This window comes from Neomonachus schauinslandi, chromosome 8 (genome assembly GCF_002201575.2).
Source record: "Neomonachus schauinslandi chromosome 8, ASM220157v2, whole genome shotgun sequence".
NCBI classification, from domain to species: Eukaryota; Metazoa; Chordata; class Mammalia; order Carnivora; family Phocidae; genus Neomonachus; species Neomonachus schauinslandi.
Window position 1 is genome coordinate 58,749,484 of NC_058410.1, and position 24,903 is coordinate 58,774,386.

Here is a 24,903-nt window from a genome sequence, read left to right on the forward strand (position 1 = left end):
TTTAAACTTTCAGGACTCATGCCTTGGTTAATAGAAAAGTATTAGGAATGTCTCCCTTTGGAATGATAAAGTATTAATGAGTATATATTAAGAAACACACCCCTCAGACTGGTAGAGACCCAGACAATGGAAAGGTCCCAGTCACTGCTCTTCATACCCATCCTTCTCCTCTTCCTTCTGTTGACTATATCCTAGACCAACCTCTAGGCTGTTAAAGGCAACCCATCCTATATATCATGCTGATAGCTTACTGAAGAGAGATACACAAAATTCTAGAATGAAGTCTTTTCTGAGACCTTGCCATTTGCCCACAAAATGAAGCTCCCCAGAGCAAGAGGTAGCTGCAGATCTGTAGCTTGATGAACCAGCTGGCTGGAGGTTGACCGAGTCCTACTTCAAACATTCTTAGTTGTCCTGTGCTGAAAAGAGGACTTAGTACACTCCTTCCACCCCCACAGGGCCTCAAAATGCAACAAAACCACCCCTAGAAGCAGAATGAGGAAGAGGGCAGAGAAGGGGCCCAAGCTGTCTGGATTTGATGGTGCTGAGCATGGCCCCGCCTTTGTTCCCACACCCTCATCCCTGGATCTGTGTTTGACTTGCTTGGCCTTGCCCTCCCATGTCATGGGAAGATAACCCTTTTGTCATTCTAATTTTGCCTCCAAAGACTCCAGTTATTTGGCAGAGATCTAGAAACCTTAATAAAAATGTAAATACCACTAAAAAGAATAATATGATATTTATGCTTCTCAAAACTTTGTCCTTTCCAGTAAAGTATAAATTATCTGAGGTCAAGAAACCATGTCCATTTCTGTTCATGCTATAAACACAATGACTAACACAGCACCTGGCACAGAGTAGCAGCTCAATAAATATGTTACCTGGTGGTTCTCAAATTTTAGTGGGTATCAGAATCACTGGAAGTTTTGTTAAACCACAAATTACTAAACGCCATCCTAGGTTTCTGATGCATTAGATCTAGGGCAGGATCTGAGAATTTGCGTTTCTTTTTTTTTTTTTCTTTTTTCAAGATTTATTTATATTGAGAGATAGAGAGCACACGGTGCGGGGGGTGAGGGGAGCAGAGGGAGACAGAAAGAGAAACTCCAAGTAGACTGAGCACAGAGCCTGAGGCGGGGTTGGATCTCACAATCCTGAGATTGAACCAGAGCTCATAACCTGAGCTGAACCAGAGTCTGAAGCTCAATAGACTATGGACTGTGTCACCCAGGCACCCCTAAGAATGTGCGTTTCTAACAAGTTCCCAGGTGCTGTTGCTGCTAGCAGTCCAGAGACCGTATTTTAAGAAACACTGCATTAAACCACACAAAACTACCATTTTTCTTGGTCCAAAATGGCCAAATATTAGCAATTTTATATGATTTGACTTAATGTGTTTATGGGTTAATATGTATAAAGGAATGGATAAGTATAATGTAAGCATTTAAATTCTTTGAGTTTATTCATATCCAGAAGACATAACAAGTGCATATGACAAGCTAGGGAACATGAGCTGTGGAACCAGACAGACCCACATTTAAATTCTCACTCCAACACTTACTAGGTGTGGAGCCCCAGATAAACCACTTATCTTCTTGGAGCCTCAGTTTTCTTGTCTCTAAAATGGGGGTGATGCACTAGCTGTGAGGACTGAATGAAATAATATATGAAAAACCCCGGCACTGTATCTGGCATATTGTAGATATTCAGTGAAAAGTAACCATCATCATTATTGTTAGTTTCATTTGTCCCACACTCTAGAAATTAGAACAACTCATGTTCTTCTCTGTGTTTTCTCTATGTAATAAGTAAACCAAAAGTGAGAAAGGCTACTTGAGAATTATTTCAAAACAGCAATGGTTCTTGCTGCTGAGGAAGATGTTCTTGTTATAACACGTAACAGCTGCTCCAGTTCCAACAGTATGGTCAGAGAACCCAACATCCCGATCTAACAGTAGCAAAATTCAACTAAATTCAACAAAAAGTTGTTGAAATGAAAGGATCAGAAGACAGTGTTGGAGGTCTAAGTCAGCTTCAAACTCAATATTTGGGATAGTTGGGGAAAGTTACTTAGCCTTTCTCAGCCTGTTTTCTCAACTGGGAAAGGAAATTAACAGCACCTACTTCTTAGGCTTATTATGGGGATTGAATAAATATTGGATGTACAAATGCATATAAAATGTAAAGCACACACAAATATCCTTTGTGTAATATGTAGTGAACAGTCTCGGTTTCAACCACACTATTCCACTGTCCCTATATATAAATCTACCCCTACATGTCACACCTATGTGTTACCTTAGAGTTTATAAAATGTGGTCAATGTAGCCGCACAGTGCATGTCAGGTCCTCAGCCATCTTTCTATGTTACCAGATGGCCCAAATACCTCCACCACCACCCCAGCCTCTCTGCACAGGCCTCCATGAGATTTTGGTTATTTAACAAAGCTACTAGTTACACAAAGAGGGAAAGAGACACACTGAGAATAGGATGATTATGGGCAGAAGGAAATGGAAGTGAACCCTGGAATAGTGGAAGGGTGATGGGAAAAGACCCTACACCCATATGAAGAATAGATGATGTGATAGAACAAGGTAAGAGAAGTGATTAAAGCCAGTCTGCTGCCTTGATTGAGGAAGAAAAAAAAAAAAAAAGACAAGGCATCATAGCTGTCCACCACAGGGAAGGAATGAGTCAGAGAAGGGTAAGAGAGAAAACAATATAAGCTGTATTAGAGGCTTTCTTCATTCCTATCTTGGGCATAGCTAGTTGAGACTTCTCTCTGCTCTTAAAGCCTAGGGAAGTCATGTAGATATGACCATATTAAAACAGCACATTTGATAAGTTCCAGTAAAGATTTTAAATCCCTTTGGCATGTCAAGGTGACCCAGTTACTGGGGCTCTCAAATAAATGAGAGAAAATAGTAAATTACCTGGGTTTGAGGGCTCATTTTCTTTTAGATTTCATAAACATCATTTTGCAGATGCTGTTTAGAGTAGCTATTTCTCATTCAATTGATGTTGAGAACATCAATGTTCTATTACGAGAATTTGGAGAAAGAGGAACAGAGTGATTAATGAAAGGGAATTAGCAGAGGGAACAAAAGAGTCCCCCTCCCACCAAACTTCACCTGCCCAACTATCACCCTCATAGAAAATCCAACCACCCCATCATACCTCCTTGGAAAGATCTAACGGACAGCTGTCTTCTTGACCAATCAACATGAAGAAAGCAAATGAAGAAACAAGAGACAAGCATTTGCAAGGCTTAGAGTCTTAAACTTCTGTAGAGCAGTATTTGAGTCCTGGAAACTTGAATCTAAGATTTTACAAACATCAGTGAAAAAAACTGTCTTCACTCTACCCCTCCATATGTAATCTAGTGCCAGTCCCTAAAAGGGCTGTTAAGCTCTGCACAGGCCACTTTATCATAATAGGCCCTTTTATCTGCTGCCAGAGAGCAACAAAAGAACTCTTGCATGTCTGTAGAGATTCTAGGATTATGTTAGGATGGAATCACTATAGCAATACCCTAGCCAAGCAACAGAGAAAAGTCTTAACACACTATGCAATTCAGCTGCAACTCATCAGTGCTGCTATAATTACAGGTGCCTACCTTCCTCCTCTCAGATCTGGGGATAAAAGCCTAGGGCTGAGTTTGTATCTCAGCTGCACACTAGCAGTCAATAAACACATAGAACTCTGCATTTGACAGACAGGCTCTTACAGAATATAGAGCTAACCTATTTATTGTTCAACAGCTCTTCCACGCTCAGATTTTCAGGATAACGAAAAGGAAAGAGATGTTTCTGGATGCTTCCTAAGTGCAAGAACAAATTTCATTTAAGCCTCACAAGAATCCTGTAAGTGAGGTGTTATTATCCTTAATTTTTAAATAAGAAAAGTGAGACTCAAAGGTTGAGTAAGTTGCCCTGGGTTACACACCTTCTAAGTGATGGAATTGGCTCTGTATTCCCAATCTTTCAGACCACATTATCCATGCCTTTTCCAGATCAGTCTGGAAGCAGGCTCCTGGCAAAAGTAGGTTATTGGCAATGGGTTGTGGCTCTCATAACTTGGAAACACTCCTAAAAGCTGATGTATGACAATATTCAAAGAAGAATTCTGCACCCACATCCTTTTAGCGGGAGGTGGAGTGATTAGGATTTAAGATTCCACTGTGGATGTATCCATGTATGGGCAGTCAGAAAATACTGAATTTAAAGGCAACCTAAAAGATTAGGAAGAGCCCATCAGGGTAGCTAGAGAAGGGATGTTTAGGGGGGCACAGAGTGGCAACACACAGAATCTCTACAATCTCCGTCTTATTAAAATGGGATTGAAACATTAGTGCTAAGGTTCCATAGACTATTAAAGGAAGGGGATAGTATCGACCAGCCACATGGAAATTTGCCTTCTTATGCATCTGGAAATCACCATCAGGCATTGTTGCTTTACTAACAGTGAAAATACTTCTTTCTCTCTGAGCAGGCCAACAGATACCTCCTTCCAGTGACAAAGACTCCTCTCAAATATAGTACCCAGATAATCACCTACAATTTCCCACTCTGTAGATCACAGCATTATTCCGGCGTAAAGGCTCCAACCACACATTTTTTATCATTTTGCTAGGGATTTATGAAACCTTGACATGTCCAGTTTTAAAAAAAAATATCATCTCAAATAAATAGAACAAATAAATCTATTTAAAAGAATGCCCTTTAAAGAAAAATACTGGGTAAACTAACCTAGCAACAAACCCTGAGGAATTACCCATTTCCAAATGTTAATTGTTATGTGGAAGTGGCTTTTGAAGTTCAATTTAATTTCCTGAAAGCCCCAAACAACTCTATTTCCCTACAGAAAATAATTAAGCATCAGGGATGATAATGTGATTAGCAAGTAAAACACCTGGAATTTGCTTAGCAAATCAAAAAGCAAAGAGAGGAGTGCTGTGAAACTATTGCTGCCCCTCCCCTACCCCTATCTCATCATTAGTGCTACAGGGCCTCATCCCTGGAAGCAGGAAGAGCGGGCCAGGTCTACAACTGCAGAGAAACACCATGATATTTATATGTCACCTGTCTAATGGTCTGCTGGGTGCTGGTTGACCATCTGGCCCCTCATGTTCCTAAAGGGGACACTACTGGCCTGAAGGACATCACAGGACTTCTGTAGGGTCTAACCACCCTTGGGAGAACAGCGTAAGATCCACAAGTATCTAATCTAAACGAGCCTGAACCAATTACAGAAATCAAATACTGCGTGTGGCAAAATCAATTAAATGATTGATTATATTAACACTTATTAGGTACTTAGATGCCAGGTACATCACCAAGCACTATATGTGTATTATCTCTTTTAATCCCCAAAATAACTGTGTATGGTAGGTAATATTAATATTCCCATTTTACAGGTAAGGAAACTTGGGACGACTCAGCAGCGCATGCCCGTCACATAGCTCACAGCAGCAGAGCCAAGTTCAAACTCAGGTATGTCTGGGTAAACTAACCTAACGCATGATCCTATAGTAGAGGGACTGGTTGATAAATGACAAGCATCTATACGATGGAAAGCCAGACACTTAAAAATTGTTACAGAAAAATATTTGATGACAGAAAAATATCCCAATAAACTGTTGAGTGAAAAGAAAACTAAGTAACAAACATGTACAGTAAGATGCAAGGATAAATCTCAAAATGTCACCCATGGTGAGTTAATAGGTGACATATACTCACATTATGATTTTCTATATATTTTCCATTTTCTGCAATGAATATGTATTACTCTGATAATCAACCAAAGTATTTTGCTTTAATTTTTTAAAAAGCTAGTAAATAGAAACAAAATGATAATAATGGTTTTGGCTGAATGTCGTAATTATGAGAAGTTTTATTTTCATTTTTACACTTCTCTATATTATCCAAATGTGCTACAAAGCATTGCTTTATGACCGCACACACACACACACACCAAAAAAATTAAAAACTCTAAAAAGTTCCTTCCTAAAATGTTTAATTGGATGCCCATAGGAGAAAATAGCAGTGGTGCTTCAATATTCACTCTCCATGTCTTCTATGGGAATAGAACCGGAAATCTTCAGCTGTGCACATTTTGTGTTAAGGGCTTCAATTCTCAGCCTCCTGTCTGCTCAGGTGTAGCCACATGACTCAGTTCCTGCCAATAGGATATGAGGTAAAATGCTCTGTACAATATCCAGGAGGTGTCCGTCCATCTTGCTATTAGGAATGTGCATGAGATCACTAAATCTCCACTTTAGACCATGAGAAAGGTCACACCAGATGACAGATACAGATGCTAGAATAGAGAACTGGAAACACCATGAACGCTGGAAAGCTGTAGATCCACTACACCATCCCTGATCTACCCAAATCTAGACTTGTGTGTGAAAGAGAAGTGAACATCTATCTTGTTTTATTTTGATTTTCCAGGGAGTAGAGGGATGTTTCTATGATATGTCACTGATTCTACATCCTAACTAATAAAGTATTCAAATACTTAAAATAATTTAGACTAGTTCTTCTCTCTCTTTCTACTCCTCTGTGTGTGTGTGCACCCGTGTGTCGGGGGGTGGGTGTGTACAGAACAAATACAGTAATGGCATCACTATGATTTGAGACAGGAGGCCCAGCTAAAGACTCCTGGTGCTGGGGCCAGTGGAGAGAAGGAAAGCAAACAGTACAGCCGTTCTGACTGATATTAACAATGGAACTTCAGAATAAAGCCCTCAGTGGATCACAAGTCTTAGGGAAAGGTGCAAACAACACACCTTAGAAACCCCTCCTTGGGGCGCCCGGGTGGCTCAGTTGGTTAAGCGACTGCCTTTGGCTCAGGTCATGATCCTGGAGTCCCGGGATCGAGTCCCACATTGGGCTCCCTGCTCAGCAGGGGGTCTGCTTCTCCCTCTGACCCTCTTCCCTCTTGTGCTGTCTCTCATTCTCTCTCTCAAATAAATAAATAAAATCTTAAAAAAAAAAAAGAAACCCCTCCTTGTAGATGCAGTTCAATGCTTCTCTTCATGTTAGAATGATTATTTACATATTATTGTGTGCACTTGTCACATTGTTTTGCAATTTTCCTTTATTTGGCTACTTATACCTAAAGAACATGAGATCCATGATGCAGAGACCATGTTCTTTTTACTCTCAAATTCTTAGTATCCTAGAGCCCACCACAGTATCTGGCATATGGTAATCAATTAAACATTTGTTAAATGAATGATTAAAAGAATGAATGAATAGATAATGAATTGGAGTATTGACTGCTTGCACAGAGATGTAAATATTATAGACATGTATATATTAGAAATATGCAATATATTATGTGGTATATATCAGAGTGTATACTCTAAGTATTAGAGGAAAGTTATTTCCATATATGTACATTTTAATAAATTATATCAAACTAAATGTAAATTCCTTAAAAGTCAATAAAGTGAATCTTCATTCTAGCAAGGTACTGAAATAAAATATTGAAATAGAACCTATAGAATGGAATTGAAAAACATACAGTTTGGGTGCTTGGGTGGCTCAGTAGGTTAAGTGGCCAACTCTTGATCAGGTCATAATCTCAGGGTTTTGGGATTGAGCCCCAAGTTGGGCTCTGCACTCAGAAGGGAGTTCTCTCTCTGCCCCATCCCCTGCTCATTTGCTCTCTTTCATTCTCTCTAAAATAATCTTTAAAAAAAAAAAAAAAAGAAAAACATACATCTTGCTGCCTGTCAGTAAAAAAACAGCACCATTAGGAACCTTCATATAATGTATTTTTTTAAATAATAAACCGTATCTTAGGGAAAATTTCATATTTACTGAAGCTTTAATTATATCTTGTTTCCCAATTATTGTATTATGTCAATAATCAAAGAACTGAACCAGATACCCGTGCTGAATTTATTCAGCCAATGCTTGGTGAATTGAATGGCAATTTAAATTGAAAATGGAATCAAAATTGAGAGTTGAGGGGAAGTTTTCAGCATCCTTCTTACAACCATAGTATAAAGCATTACTTTATCTTCTGATAAACGATTTAGCTTTATCACTCTTTCTTGAAGAATAATTTTAATAAAAGAGAGGAAGAGAGATTACTTATACTAAATAGGGCTTTTTCTTATTAATATGTAGTGATTTTTTTTATATTCAAGTTTAGTGGCTTTATAATATATACAGTATAGAAAAACAATAAATTGGAGGGTTAAAATTCTCTTCACAGTTCGCTTACAAAATATGGCACTTCGAAATCTTAGCTAAGATTCTATCCTTGTTTGTATTAAAAATGTTGATGTAGTCTGGCTACCTGCTAGGAAATAAAAGGTACAAAATTCAAAGAACTTAGAGAAATTCACTTCCTTTAATATTTACTTATGGATATCAAATTTAATAAAGTCAGAGACTCCAACCTAGAGCCAATAAATGAATATCCTTGAATAAATCTAAATTTATTAATTTTTTATCTACTGTGAGCATTTTATATACCCTACATATATATAAGTTCATCCTACACAAATGGAGAGGTTAAAAACATCATAATTCTGGAACTACAATTGGATGAATATATGTGAATAAAACCCTCTGTGAAATTCATGTCATATAAAAGAATTTTTCATAATTTGTCTTCCAGAGAACTGCAGACCAGCAGATACATTTTTCTGAAATTACATATTTACATGTTCTCAATTGTTAAATCCCCTCTGAACCACTTTAATTAAAAGACTTTATAATATTTGAATACATATTGGTAAACATAGTTGAGCCCAATTAAAAAAAAACTTCTGAGGAATAGTAAACTTAATTTGATGAATTTCTTCAATATTCATCTTAAAATTATGATTAGCATGTGATTATGATGATTTTAATACATTAGACTATCTAACCAATCTACACACATTAAATTATACCATCAATAAGGTGTCTTCTGTATATAATTCTGTATAGTCTCCCAGTTAAATTATAGGAATATACTTAATAAACTAATGTTTTACCTAGTAGGCAATAAATATGAAAAACACTTACTTACCAATAATTTGGACAGATAAAGAAATTATCAGTTTTAATGTTAAAGTGGCATATGGAATGATTGACAGTGTCTAAAACAAATACATAAGAGCATTCTGGTTTCAACTCAAACATCGTGTCCAGATTTCAATTCTTGGCACCATGACCTAACAATGACCCAGAGACTGTAATCAGAGCAATGAAGCTGGGGGTAGGGGTGAGCATAGAATTGTCCAAGAGGTTTCCAATGAACACCACCTAGGTTAGACTCTATTTTTAGCCTAGATCTAGGCCATTTGCATGTATTCATGGCAACCGAGTCAGTGTCCTCTCAACTATAGCAACTGTCTACCAGAATTATTTTCTGATAGATTTTGGGGAAACAAAATTTTAAATTGATCTGTTAGGGGCTCCCTTGGTAGGAGGTTAAGAGGGAAAGGTCCCACAACTATACATCATCTTAGACATTATTTGTAAAATAATACCTGTTTAAGGTCCCTTTGGGCTGTGGGCTCAGTTATAGGAGTATGAATACTCAAATGTTTAGGTTTTAAAGAATCAGTCAGCTTTTCCAGTGGTATGCCGAGAGCCCAACACTATGTATGTTATGAGGGGTAGTAAAATATCTAAGCCACAATCCTCACCTATAAAACTTACTCATTTCTATACAGTCTGATCATGATCAGTCTGATCAAAGTTTGTTGCCAATGCTTGAATTTACCCTATGGAATTCCTATCTAAACACAGACCTTTTGGAAGAAGCAAACTTGATCTAGATTTTCGTATTAACTCCAATATTTTCCTTGGAAGATAGACACATAGCAAATAATATCCATTCGCTAGAAATGGAAATCAAGGCCCAGCACAATTTAATGATTTTTCCTAATTTATGATTACTAGATGACAAAGTCAAGAGTAACATTCATAACTCAAACAACTAAACTCAGAGTCTTAGGTCCTAAATGCATGTAGAATTAGAAAATATTATTAACAATGAACTTACTCTACTAAAATTATTTTTAAATTTAACTTTTAATTCTGATTTAAAATAATTTTATTACATTATATATAACTATAACACAGTGATATATATATATAATTATTATATAGATACACATATATAATGCTTCAAGGAAGGGGGAGCTCTTCAAGTTAGACAACAAACATTGAGAATTTCTTGGAGGCAATTTATTTTTATTCCTCAAAGAAGCTAATAGTACTTTTAAATTGTCCTCCAGTGCATTTTTCCTTGGATTAACTGGAAACTTTTCCTTGCTTAATCACGTCATCTGGCCATATGTTAAAAGAACATTGCTTCATTTCATTTCAGGATTTCACTTCAGAGGTATCTGTGACCCCAGACCAAGAACTTCTTAAAGGCTTCAATGGTCGAGGACAAGGATGGGCCCTTTGCTTTCATTTCAGTAAGACAGAGAAGGGAGATCCACTTACTCTTCATAAAACACAAGCAGTAGTCTGAGAAACCACTTGACTACTTGTTGCACACTAAATAAAGCTCATCCTTTCACCTTCAGTGGCTTTCCAGAAGCTACATACAGGAGTCCAAATCCTATGACCTAAATATTAAAGCTCTGAAAAAGCAAGGCCTTATCTATCCTCTATAGATAGAAAGATAGATATGAGGACAGAGCTGGTCCATTCCATCTCCCAAAGCTCACCTTCTTAATTTCTGACTAAATTTCTTTTCTTGTGCTGAGTCTTTTGTCAATGATACAGCCCCCTGTTCCCTATCACCCCCACCCCCACCTTCCCTATCACAATTTTTTATAGGCTCCAACCAGAGTCCCATCTCTTCTATAAAAATTCAAACCCACAATAATCTCCTTTAAACACCTATTGTATATCTTTTCTGCACCTCTCCCTCTATATAGGCAATATTTTTTCTTTAATTAGACTACAAACTCTTTGAGGCAGAAGCTGGGTCTTAGATTTCTATTTGCCTGACACATAATATGTACTCAATTACTATTCATTGTATGAGTAGAAGTGGTTAAAGCTTTGGACGTGGGGGAAAAAGGACCTTGGCAGGCACAGAAGAGGGGAAAGGAGAATGACAAAAAAGAAGGAGAAAAAGAAAGAAGGGATAACCTATGAGATAATGTTCTATGAAAGAAAGATGAAGAAAACAAAGTAGACAAATGTTTAAGGGAGCTACCAGAACCAGTGGCTTTTCCTAAAATTGATACAAAGCACAGAGTCAGAGGCTACATTGGAAAAATAACATAATTCACTGAAAAACATCACTAGACTGACAGTCAAGATATTCATGTTTGGGTGTAAAATCTGACACTAATTATCTGTGACTGAAGCTATTTAACTGCTCTTGGCAATTCATCTCTAAACTGAGGATCCTAGATCTGATGATCTCTAAAGCCCCCTTCATCTTGACAGAATATTCATTTCTTCTGGGCAGGGAAGGACCTCTACATTATAAGCTATGATAATCTGAATACAGAAGCTTCAGCTGGCAAAAAGAAGGGCAATATTAAAAAGGCAACATAAAATAGATCAAATCCCTATGATTATATGGAAACAGGACATTTCTTTAATATTTGCTTTGCTTAGTTGATCATTTAAGCTGAGCAGTATTCCCATCGTGATCAGTCAAGGACTCAGAGTAAGGGAAATGGGAATTAGAGGCAACACCTTATAAATACTTGCTCTAGTTCAATGATGGAAAAGTAGTTGTTGATTTTAAAGGGTATGCAAAGCATTTAAAGATCCTTTTGATTGGGAAGAGATATGTCAATGTAAGAATATCACTGACATCTTATTTAAAATAATTACATATGCTCAAAGATGTGGACCAATACAAGCAAAAAGATCAATTTACAAAGCACTGAGATGCTAGGCAGTAAATCTAGAAAAGACTGTATCCAATGGCATTTGATTTCTGTTTTCTCAGTCTCCCCTTCACATCAGTGCTAATCACTCAGCACTCCCTTAGGCACTGGGTATTCTCTTTTGTATCTGAGCACCTCTGTCACAGACAGAATCCATCAATCTAATAAACTCATCCTAACTTTACAGTCTAGGGACTATGTGCTCTCCCTTCCAGAATATACTTGTCTTACAACAAGGCCATGGAAGAGGGCAGATGCGCAACCAAAAGGGAAGACTGACAGAATTACATGTATCTGTGGGGAAAATATCTGAAAGCCACAACGTCCCCAGACTCTTTCTTTTTAAAAAAAAAAAAAAAAAGATTTTATTTATTTATTTGAGAGAGAGAGAGAAAGCACCGTGGGAGAGGGAGAAGCAGACTCCCCGCTGAGCAGGGAGCCCAATGCAGGGGCTCAATCCCAGGATCCTGAGATCATGACCTGAGCCAAAGGTAGACATAACCAACTGCACCACCCAGGGCCCCTCCCCAGACTCTTTCAGATCTTCACACATAAGCCCTACTGTCTAGTGACCTGGCTCTCCACTAAATCCAGAGAAGAATGTTGAGTTTTTAGTTTAGGAAATAAATGGTTTGAAAGCAATCTATAAGCAAATACTATATTTGAATGCTGCCATAAATGCAGAGGTATGTCAAAGCCCAAATACAAAAATAACATGAAAAAATTTTAAAAATCTTACAGATAGATTTTGATGGTCATCTCTAACCTCCTACTCACATAGGTTTTATCAGATTGGTTTTATTAAACCAATTGCTTTTAAACTTGTTGCTTTGAAAATACAATATGAAATGTTCGGCCCTAAAGGTGTGAGACAAAGGAGGCTTACTTGTTTGGGGATCAAGAAAGAGTGAGAAAAGTCTGTGTTCCTTAGAGAACCTGTGGAATGTGGGGCGGGCTGGAGGGTGAAAACTGGTGACCTCTAGGCTGCTTGCTGCTTTTGATTTCCTCAACTCAGATTTTTTAAAACAAATTTTTAAATTGTGTACAATTAAAATCTTGGAGGTTTTTATATGAAAACTTGGATTTGGGGTTTCTTTTTGGAATTATCGAAGGAATGGACAGCTTTCAGTAGACAATTCCACAAGGAAAGAAACAGCTGGAGGGGTGAACAATCTCATAACAGATTGAGGCTTGACTTTTACGTTGGGACTGGCTGTCCTTCAGTGTTTCCAGTGTAAAGCAGGGAACTGCCCTTCTTGGCGGGGGAAGGGACCTGAATGGACTAAAGTGTGGTAACCTGAATGCAGAACTTTCAGTGAGAAGAAAAAAAAAGACAGGATTAAAAAGACAACATAAAACATCAAAAATCTATGACTATATTGAGAACTTCTTTATTACCTATGCAGTTTCTCTACTATAGACAAGCTTTGTTTATAAGTTAAAAAAAAAAAAATGATGAAACTTTAAACAACCAAATTTGTTATTTTCAGTTACAGAAAAGAAAGAATTCATCATCAACACCTACCTTCAACACCCTGTATACTCTCAAAGAATTTTAAATGCCTTTTGTGTTTGAAATAAGAGACATAATTCAATTTGTTAGGTCAGCTCTTAAAAATATTTCCTTATTGAAACTTGCTCCTAAACCTAGGTTCACATATATGATGAAGATCTAAAGAAAGCTTATTTAACCTACATTAAATCTTGATAATGCATTAATGAGTCTTTTAAAGGGATAATTTTAATTCCCCAATCTTCAACCACAAAGACTATATAGTGCTAATCTGCCTTGCCCTTTCGATTAAACTTGTTAAGGGCATTCTATTCAGTCAGCACCAGGAATGGGCCATTAAAATTCTTGTTCGGTAAGAGTTGTGTTTAGTGCTCTGTTGTTTTAAATTCCATTAAATCCAAATGGTCTTTATCGCCCCATGACCACCGTGACTTCAATCAGCCAATTTAATTACCTTACAAAATTGTCAGTAGAAGCAGCAAAGAAAAACAGGAAGCCCTATGACGTTATCAAATTGAAATCTTCCTCTTTCGTGTTTAATCTAGACCAGTCAATAATGATGATGTGCACCTACTTCCTTCCCTCTCAGGGGCTTTTGACCTTACCTTTCATGCTAAGATTTAGGGTTTAAGATACATTTGAAGCATTTCTAGTACCTTGATAACTGGACTATGAATTGAATGCCCATAGAAGATAATACTACATCATCACCCAAATTCGAGACAATCAACAATTCCATTTCAATACATCAGATTACTCTACCAGGGAAAACCTAAGGTCTCCCACAAACCCCAGGTATTATGGATGCAGTGGATTAATGATTTAAATATAGTGCAATTGAAAAATAGTGAACTGCTTTCTACTCTGATGTGTAAAAATGGACATTGATAATTTTCAGGGAACAAGTATAATTCCTCACCCTTGAATTTCTGCTACAAAAGAGCAAAGCATTTTCTGTATCAGAAATTTTGACAATTAAAAGAAAATCAAAGATTATGTCATCTTTATCACAGGCAACGCTTTATTTAATGGTGAATAGACTTGAAAAGGCTCTGATAATCAATGATACATCCCGTGTTTGGTCTATGGTATGTTCCTCCTTTGTGTGGGAGCAATTCACATTAACTTTCCTGTGCTGAGTAAATGTTGAAACAGTGTCATCTGAGAATTCAGGGAAGGAACACACTGCAATAATCACTTGAATTAAACCAAAGAGCAGAAGGTGTCTATCTAAAAAATTGTCTACTGACATATAAACCCTGTTCACTTCTGAAAGACAACCTCACAAAGCCTGAAAATGTGTTGAGTTCCATGTGTCTGGGTGGAGAAGGGGTGCTATTTCTAGAGGACGAAAAGATCGTTTTTCAAAGTCATTTTCTGACATGAGTGTGCCTCTGTTGATGGATCACATCAGAGTTAGTCTTTGAAGCTTTAAGAATAAGTGAGAACTTATGTGAAAAACAGAATTTTTTTAGTGGCCGTTGTGTTGGCAATTCTTGGAAAGATTTCCCTCCCCTGCTTTCCAGAGCTCAGCTGAGCAGGTGTTCGGGCTTTATCTGTTTCAAACAGTGGCCACTATTACTCCCCCATCCCCGCCTCTCAAGAGCCAGTTTTCCTGCTTCCAGATGTAAGGCCACTCCTCCCTCCCGCCCACCTCACCTCCCAAAAGAAGAAAAATGGGTTTCAAAGAACTAGCAGAGAGTGGCGGCTTCTAAGCTCAGTCAATTCACTCACCCTCCTTCATGCTGTAGTACATCTGCTACTAATTATTATATCTGGGAGCACATGGGATGTCCAGCAAATAGGGGGATTTCCATAGGAACTCTTTCCACTCCTTCTCACGTCATGGGTTTTATTATCTGAGCTGTCACCTTCGCCATGTGTGCTGGGAGGTGGCTACGTGCTGCGCCATAGAGTGCTGGCCAGCAAAGAGGTCTGAGCTCATCTGCGCGGGGGGAGACCTCGCCTGCGAAGCCTTTAAAAAAAGCCGTTCTACTGGCAAGCTTAAAAGAAAAGCTAAGTCGAAACAGCTTAAGGAAAGAAATGGCCTATATCTCACATGCTCAGCTCCTCGGATACCACTAGCTTGGAGAAGCTGCCCAAGAGTTTGGGAGAAAGTTTGGGTTGATGTCTTCGCTCCTGGCGTTCTAAATGCCAGTTCAGATTAAGGACTGAAAAATAACCCGACCTCAAAGATCGGAAACAAGTGGTAGCTTGAGGAGTGACTGCTCAAAGAAGATGCCAACGCCCCCAAACTACAAAAGGGACTGCTAGCCCAGTATAGCCCCCACCCCCGCAGAGCCACTTTTTACCCCCACGCTTTCCCAGGAGCAGAGGTCTGAACGGAACAGGAAGAAAGGGAGTCTACTGTAACAGAAGCAGTGTTCAAGTACCGAGAGCAGCAGTAGTTTAGCAGGGAGACTGTGGTATTGGGGGCACGCCCCCGCGAACGGAAGGATCCTGCCTTTGCCCTCTCCAACTACGCGCAAGGCCAGGACGCAGCTGCGGCGACACAAAGGTGCCTCATTTACATAGCCCTGGGACCCACAATGCCTGGGCAGCGGCGGGGGTGGGAGCTCCTCCCGCACCTGGAAAAGCTGGCTCTGAGAACGTTGGACCTGACCTGGAGTGGGGGAACTGACTCTAACTGTCCGGGATCCACTTTGTCCCCTGATAGCGTCTCACTAGGTGGGCACTGTGGAGAAGCCAAGATGTGCACAGCCAGGATCGAAGACAGAAACTGCCACAACCCACGGAGAGGCGCCTGCCCTCTCGTTTCCGAGGAGCTGACTCAGCTGACCACAGGTCCCTTCCCTCACTGTCCTGGGCTGTCTTAAAGCTTGGGGAAACCGCCCTAGGGTCAGCGCTCCGGACACCTTTTCTCGGAAATGTTTGCTAAGTGGTACGAGGAACAGGCCCGGGTGTGAAGCTCAGTAGGAGGCAGTCGGGGTGGGAGGGGTGTGTGCCCGGACAGAGGCGCTCCCAGGCGTAGCTGCCTAAGTTTTTTGAGCACTAGAGAGGAGTCATTGTGCCAAAGTGTCAGACTTGCATCGCGAGAGTGCATTTGCCTGTGGTGTGTGTGTGTGTGTGTATGAGAGAGAGAGGAGGGAGAGAGAGAGAGAGAGAAATGAGAGAGCGCGCGTAAGAAAGCCCCTGCGCAAGTGAGTGAAGCTTTGTACCCGGAAGACCTGCGGGCGGGGGACTGAAAGGGATTAGCAAGGGTCAGCGCCCGGTGCAGACAGCTCCCCAATCCACAGACTTTGATAGGAGGACAGGGGTTCTGGGTCAAGTTATGGCCCTTGGGTGGGGGGAGGGGACGTGGAGGGCGGGGGTTAAGGGTAGAAAGGACAGCATAGAGCCCTTGAGGGTGGTTTTCCACCACCTGACGGGAATTGGGGCTGGGACAGCTTCCTGGCTGGGCTCAGCAGTTGCCATAGCACCGAGGCGAGGCAGAGTTGCAGGGTAGCTGGCGGCTCCTAGTCAAGCCTAGTCGGTGGAGGAAGTGGGGAAGGGACTAGTTGCCACCTCTTCAGCAGAGGCAGTGCTTCTCACCAGCACCTGGCAGGCCACTGCCCAGGGGTAGCTGCTTCAGCAGCAAATCCAAACCCTACCCTTACAAGAAACGGATCTAAGGATGAGGCTTTGGTTGGTCCTTGGAGTCAAATTTGAAATTAACCTTTCTCAAGAATGGCTTATACACTCTCAACCAACCATCCAGTCCACTCAAAACATGTTTCCCCAGAAGGAAAATAAATAAATAAACCACTGCATCCAAATAGCCCCAACAGGGGAAATGGTCCAATGATTACAATGTACACAATCCTTCCCCATAACTCAGGTCAGAAATCAGAGAAAATAGATCTCCACGTGGAAGATGTCTGAAGTTAATGGAGAAAATAACAGGTTATCTAAAAACTGAGCTGTTGGTTTAGGGTATCAAGGCACTGCAAGAAAGTCTTTGCCTACTCTCTTATTTCTTAAGGACATTCTTAGTAAGCATTGGTCTAGGAAAATATATTTTTGTGTGTGTGTCAGCTCTTTTAGAAAGCTGCTACACACTCTGCTATAGTCGCCAAGATTTTTAATATGAAGATATGAAATGATCAGCGAATGTAACAATCTAATGATTCAGCAAATATTGTGCTGCAAGACCAGACCAGCAATAATTAAATCTTTAGAGTATCAGTGGCAGTTTTTCAGCTCCAAGTCTTCTTTTTTTTTCCCCACCCAGTCCGCAAGCAAACACACTAAGGCACACTCATTCACAAACACATTTCAGAAGATACCTCAGTATTCCAAATAAGTACGTTGTACTACTCAAAATATTGGGCAAAACTACCATACTGTAGCATTTACCATGCTTGAAAGAGAACAGCTGAACGCACACACATTTTTAATGATACAGGGACCTGTTTAATCTCATCCAAAAAAACAGGCATTCCTGTGGACGCTTGTTGCTAAGAGCAACGTGCTTAAGTACCATCTAAAGGCATGAAGAAAGCAAAAAAAAAAAAAAAAGCTACAGTAGGAATTTAGATAGACCTGTTGTCTCTGTCATTACCAGCCTTCTGGACTCCAGGTGTTTACGTGTTGAATGGGGGGAGGGGAAGGTAGGATTCCCTTTTTTTTTTTAATATGTGAAAAGCATTCCTACCCTGGTTTCACAAAGCCTGAGAAAGATGAGAGATTTTATCATTACAGAAAAAGCACATGAAAAAAAGGAAAGAGAAGAGATGCTGTGGACATGATAGCAGATGCAGGCAATCACTTCAACTTAAATTTGACTGACTTAATGTATCTGTTTTTATCTCAAAGACGCATGCTCAGGATTATATGGTTTCTCGCACTCTTTGGTCTAAATCCACTTGAACTGTTAAAGGAGGCGCCCACAGTGGGAGCATTTACCTGGTTGGCTTTCTCCTCTCTCCCTCTTACCTACTTAAGGGAACTTTCCCTGACTAGTTCTTCTCCTACTAAAACTCCATTGGCCATCCACAGCAGCTGAGTGTTGCCCACGCTTCATTTCCTCCAAGCAGACCTTCTGACCAGCGTTTTCACGGAATCCCATGTTTAGATTTCCCTTTGAGCTCTAAAGGAACCCCGATTGCTTAGGAAAGTAATAGATTCCTCTAATATATAACTGCCACTCGACTCTTTTATCATGCCACAGTGAAATAAAGATGCATACTTAGACTCCCATACACAACTCCTCTCCACCCCATTCACCACTGTTAATCATTCATTAGATCAGGACAGGTAAGAAAGCTGGGAGAGGAGGACTCACAAGTTAAAAACAAAACAAAACAAAACAAAAAAAAACCTTTCTTAGGCCGCTATTTCTCTTCAGCTAAGCAGCTGTCTCCTCCTGCTAAGTAGAGCCTCTACCTTACAACAATATTTTTCAAAGCCCCGTGTCCCCGTAAAGGCACCAGGGGCTGGAAAAGCGGTGAAATTAACCTAAAAGGCTCTCTGATGACAAAAGAAACCAAAAGGGTTAGCGCCTTTCACTTGCGGACCTGTCCGAGTCCCAGACCGAAGCGGACAGACGCCAACTTGCCAAAGAGTTCCCAGATACTGACTCTTCAGCCCCGCAAGCTGAGAGGCGTGGAGCCCTGACGCGCGCTTCCAGCCTGCCAAGCCCGGAAGGCTCCTGCCGAGAGAGGCGGGCGCAACCGCCGGCGGTGCCCCCAGCATCATCACCGTCTGTGGCTACTGTGTGGAGGTAATGCAGCGACCACCACCACCACACTGGCACTCACTTCACCCTCCCGGGGCTAATTTTTTTTTTTTTTTTTAATAAAAGAAAGAGAAAAGGAAATGAAAATGACACGCGGGGGTTCTTTAAAACCCCGGGAGGCTCCGGAGCAGTGAACAGGTCGGAATGCATTGAGCCCACCCGCCCGTCAGAGTGAGCCCGCCTGTTTACATCCGGCTGCCTCGGAGCCGGATACCCCGCAAGAGAAAGAGATGGGGAATCTTACCAAATCTTAATACATGTGTGGTTCCTTGGGAATATCCAAACCACAGTAAGCAGAGCAGGAGTTTAATGGTGCGCCTGAAGACTGGATTACTTAGAATCGGGGAAATAATCTTCATGGTGTTTCTGTGTCCACACGCGCGGCACCCACTTCCCCGATCTAGCGTTAGGCTCCCGGTTCGGATAGGAATGAGGATGCGTCGAGTGGTGGCCGCAGACACGATCACGGCATGGTCACAGAGAGGAAGGAGTCTCCGCTTCCCAAACCCATTAGCAATCGCTGCATGTTCCTCACTCACTGCGCCAAGGAGCAACCTTCCACTGCAAGGGATGGTGGGACATCCATGTTAGTCGGGGAGCATCCGGGAGAAATCCAGCACGCACACCCACAATGTCCGGCCGCGCGAGCCTGGGGAAGCAAAGGAGGAGGAAATCAATAGGAAATCCAGCCTTGGGAACCTCCGAGGCGTCGGTAATGAGCCACTGTCCCAGCACAAAAGGCGCTTTGCTCGCAAAGGTTTTGCCAGGCCCTATTCTACTGCACTGCTGCACAGCTTCTGACGTGAAGCCAAGATTAAGTGAGAAAAATTGAGATAGCTGCTTGCCTGTTAAGGCTCTCCGCCAGCGAGCTTCCCCAATATCTCTTATGCAACCTATCTCATCGCCCGCCTTGAGTTTCAAGAAAGAAGTCGGATTTATTTACGTGGAGAAAAGTGCTTTTATTTTCCATAAGAGTCTTTGCTAAGAGAGTGACTGGTGTATGCAAGCGGACTTCTTACAATCCACCGATGAATTTTAATAAATGACAAGCTAAACCAAAGTCACTTTGCCTGTAAGTTGTATAAAAGGAAGTGGTCTAAGGCAGAGGAATTTACTGCAAATATAACCTGTGTTTAGGCTGAAAGAAAGTCTTGTTTATATTCTTAAAATTTTGTCCAGGAGTGAATATAGATTAGAGTGCAATTGCAGAAGTCAAGATAGTCTTTAAAAACTTGAGTGGACATTCCTTGATTACTACCCAGGAATAAAAAAATAGATTTCTTCAAGTAGTCTTTTTAGGAGGAAAATTGTTGAGTTAAAATGAAGGAATCATACTTTCCCACCCATTTTTTTTTAGCTCATCTAAAATAATTGTGCCTATATAAAAAGACAATGATGTTTAAGTTGGTATAACAAACTCCAAAAGCTTCAATAATTTATGCCCAAATTTGTTCTCATTTTGGTTTTTTTAGTATGTTTTTCTTTCAGAGGCAGAATATGGGATCATAGCTTGGGCGACACTGAGTGTCACAGTTTTGTCTAAAAATGCCTTATTATTGCCTAGTGTTCTGGTCAGAATATTTAGAGTCTTCAAGCAGTGACGGACTGTCTTGGCTTTCACCACATGCAATTTATTCAATGAAAAGAAAAGTACATAAGTATATATTCTTTTAACATGAAAATACATTTTGCTGTTGAAATAAGTAATATGCTGTCATCCAGGCATAGAGATTAAAATACCCAGTCTTAATATTTTACATTCATAAGTGAAACTGAAATGGTTAGTAGTAAGTATATTACTACATATTAGTATTTTAAGTGATCAAGTAGCACGAAATGCAAACTGCTGGACTTGTTTCTTAAAATTAATCTGTTTTTCATAACCAACTCACAGGGCATAGGTTAAACCTTATGAAAAAATTATAAGATTCTACCTTATTTGAAGAATATCTAATTTTTTAATAAGGAGGGATATGAGTACTATTTATTCCAGATAGCAAGAAAACGATGTAATGTTTTCATTCCATCATAGCGATTTTTTTCATTCTATTTTTTTCTTAAGGTATTATAAAATGCTGATTTGAGAATAAAGCTACATTTTGCAAAAGCATTAAGTGTGCATTGACTTTTTTAAAAAAGTGGAGGCATAACTGCAGTGTCAAAAATAAGTATCATGAATGACTAGTTCTGCAGTGTAGCAGGCAATTCAATCAAATAATTTGACTATTTGAGCACTTTAAAAGGAACACCTTGTGCTAAAACCAAGGGTATCTAGCGACTCCTTCAGTCCATGTTTAAAATATCTCTTCTAAGACATGTATAGTCCAATATGTTCTGTATTTGTTGTCTCATTTATCCTATTCTGTTTGTTCTTTCTCTTTTTGATCCTAGCAGATATAATAATGACAGCCAGAGCAACAATAAATATTCTTAGTTTTTTCATCTGTCAACATGATTGATATACACTACCTGAAAAGAGCATGTTCTATTGTGACTAATCAAAATACTGCAGTTTTGCAGTATAGTTAGCATTTAATAAAACCTGGGAAAACAAAATGTACCATAACTCCTTGTTAACATAATGGCATTTGACATTACAGTTGTAACTTCTCTACTTAAAACTAGTATTTTAAACTATCTGGCTTTTGTGGGATTATTTACTGGATATTTAGTCAGAAAAGTGAAAGATCAAGCTTCCAGATTCATGAAGTTCTTACCCAGTATATTAAACAGTAAAAAGTCTATCATAAATTTTTCTTACTATTAATTGGTCCCCAAAGAACCAATTTTGCACATATGCTAAATTGGGTTTATTTACATCCATCAACTAATCCGAAAGACTTCAGCATCACAAACAACAAACAACAACTCCACCTGCCTAATTGAACTTCGGCAGGATAGGAGAAGACCTTTCTTCAGGACCGCGGACAGCGCTCCAGGCGTTGATTTATTCTGGAGTAGTACATTGAAAGTAGTACATTGAATGGGTAATGTGCCATTTGAAGTGACAATGTGAATATTTCTACTACACAGAGTCTGGGAATTTGAACTATTGCATTGTTCACATTGTCAAGAGGACTATTTTGTCAACTGTGTTGGGTGTATATTTCAGTGTGTCTTACTGGGTTTGCTTAGCATACCCAGGATGTGCTAATAGTCATCCCTTTCCAGGGCATAGTACTACAAAAGCCATCTACATTAACTGTGAGTGCCCTCATGAGCACTAAACTACTGTTTCTCAGTATTTAAAAAAACGCCGGAAAGACCACCAAGAATTCAGAATACTGAATAACTTGCTGTCAATATTCAGTGGCTAAAGACATTTCTAAAATGTACAATTAGTTATTGCTTGAATTCTCCACCTTCAGCTTTTCATCTGTTACAAGGGTAATCAGGTTAATTCCCATTCTTTTTCATTAAACTCTGCTCACTCCCAGGACAAAAACAACAACCCTAAAAAAAAAAAAAAAAAAAAAAAAAACCTAAAACAAAAACAACAAAAATCCTAAGATTACCTCCCCAATAATAGAATGGAATAGAATAGATTGTAGAGAAGATACCTCAGAGTAGGGCAATTTTGAAGTTATTGCAAGTTTCTCCCCAATACTGATACCACACATCATAATTCTAAGGCTATATGAAGGATTGATAAAGTCATTATATAGTATTCACTGACCAGATTGAACTCTTTTTAAAATTGTGTCAGTTCTGTAATTTGCTCCTTTCTCAAAGGGAAAAAAAATACTATTTGGTGTCAGACAATCATATATTTACCAATAGTGAGATTTACACACCTTATTGCATAGTTTCATTTGCTTTTTGTCTCTATTTTAACCATATGGCAACCTTGATTTCTAGGAGCCAAAGCTCTGTAGGTTCCAAGGTCAAAGCAGAAATGACAAACAGCAAATGCACACATATATGCACACATAGAGAGAAGCTTTAGCTAAAGTAAGCCTACATACACACACACACACACACACACACACACAGAAGGCTGACATGAAGAGATATCAAGCCTGTGATAAATTAGCAAAGAACAAAATGTATATCGTGTTCATGCAAAGCTTGTTCCAACAACAACAAAGTGCCATTAGCTTCATCTTTCACTGTGTTTTTATATTTACTGACACTAATGACCTCTTATTCTTGGGCACTATTACTTGAGAAGCAATTTTAGTTTTCTATTCTCCCAGTGAAAATGAATCTTATTCTAGTTAGCTGCCACCTGCTGGGGCATGTACAAATGTGTAATAATCCTTACAGCATAACGTTTAAAAAGACAATGCCTATACCTTTTGCAAGAAACAGCAAATACATATCCCAGGACAACCTGAATTTCAAAGGTGTTTCAAAGGTTCTTCCATGCCATATCTGTATTTAAATTTTTTTCACATGGAATTCTTTCTAAGGATTCTACTTGACTTGTCACCAAAGTCCTGCTGTTATGTGACATTTGAGAAACCTCATCTTATAGTAACACCTGACCTATTCTTCCGTGTGTGTAGCCTGTTGTATGGAAGCTGAGTTAAAATAAACAGGCTGTTCATCCATGGCATTAGAGGTGCCAGAGAATAAAGTCAGAGCTGATATCAGTTAAAAACACACTGTTGCATACTTGCACTTCGCTCTTTCTAACTATGAATGCTATGCTATGCAATCCCTTGTGATTCTGAACACATACCAGCTGTTCCACCAACATTCTGCTGCATTGATGATTAAAGACATTTAGAGCTTTAATTAATTTTTAGATGCCAAAAATAAGTGTACCTTAATTAAGAAATTGAATTGGAATCGCTTTACATGTCCTGGAATCTTTTTTTTTTTTTTAATTTTAGTCTGTGCAATCCCCAATGCGTTTTAAAATAGAAGAAAACAAACAGGTAAGACTCCAGGCATCATTTATTTCTCAATCACCTTCCTTCTGTGTGTTTCATTTTGTTTGTTTATTTGATTGTTTAATTAGTTTCTAAGGCCACTGAAACCTGTCTCGATGGTTACAGGAACGGTTCCTATAAAAAGTTAGGCAAATCAAAATTGAAATATTATCATCTATCTTCCAGTAACTAAACTACAAGCTAATTAAGATTCAAATGAATCAATCACCTCTTTTGAAATAAAAATAATCATTAATCCGTAAGGTAATTTCTGATGACAGAATACTTACAGTATGAAGATGAAGAAATGCTAGAAGGTAATCTGTGTGTTACCAAGAGGATAGTAGTAGTAAGTTTTCTAACGTCCGTCCCCTATTCTCTAAACTGGAAATCATTACCCAGGGAGCCTCAGCCTAAGTCGTGGTATTTAGTAAAGAACTCCTTGGAGGTAAAAATATCAAGGGGTGAGAGTCATTAAAAGTTTTTAACGTTTATGATCCACCCTGGTGGGTGACTCCCCCTACCCTAATGGGACACCCTCCGAGTTTTTTTAGAAGCTCTCAACACTGGCACTGGTTAAAATGAATGTCTGTAGTTCAGCACAGAACTAAAGAGCAGGGTTAATGGAAAAAAGGGCGGATGGAAGGAAGGCTGGGGAGTTCTTCAGACCCGCAGGCAGATACACAGATTCTTGCCATCTGTCTCTCTTCGCCTCGCGTGAGTCCCAGTAGCTGAGGCCACTTCCTGACACGTCCACTTATTATTTTATACGGAGAATGCGAGCGCCCGCAGCCAACTGAGCCAGTTGTATCCTTGACGGGAATTGGCTGAGGCGAGCGGGACAAAGCCACTCGCAGCGAATCGGTCCTGCGGGTGCCCTGAGCGCACTGGGCTCCGCGG

The 24,903-nt window shown here is 39.6% G+C and overlaps 1 protein-coding gene across 2 annotated transcripts in view; it reads right to left on the reverse strand.

Moving 5' to 3' along the window:
* GRIK2 (glutamate ionotropic receptor kainate type subunit 2) overlaps positions 1-19,830 on the reverse strand; it is a 666,284-nt gene extending 646,454 nt beyond the window's left edge. For both annotated transcript variants that reach the window (XM_021693614.1, XM_021693616.1), the window contains exon 1: positions 19,371-19,830. In XM_021693614.1, coding sequence (XP_021549289.1) covers positions 19,371-19,485 — 115 coding nt within the window. In that variant the 5' untranslated portion in view covers positions 19,486-19,830. The remainder of the gene's footprint in view (positions 1-19,370) is intronic.
* Between the last annotated feature and the right edge of the window lie 5,073 nt (positions 19,831-24,903).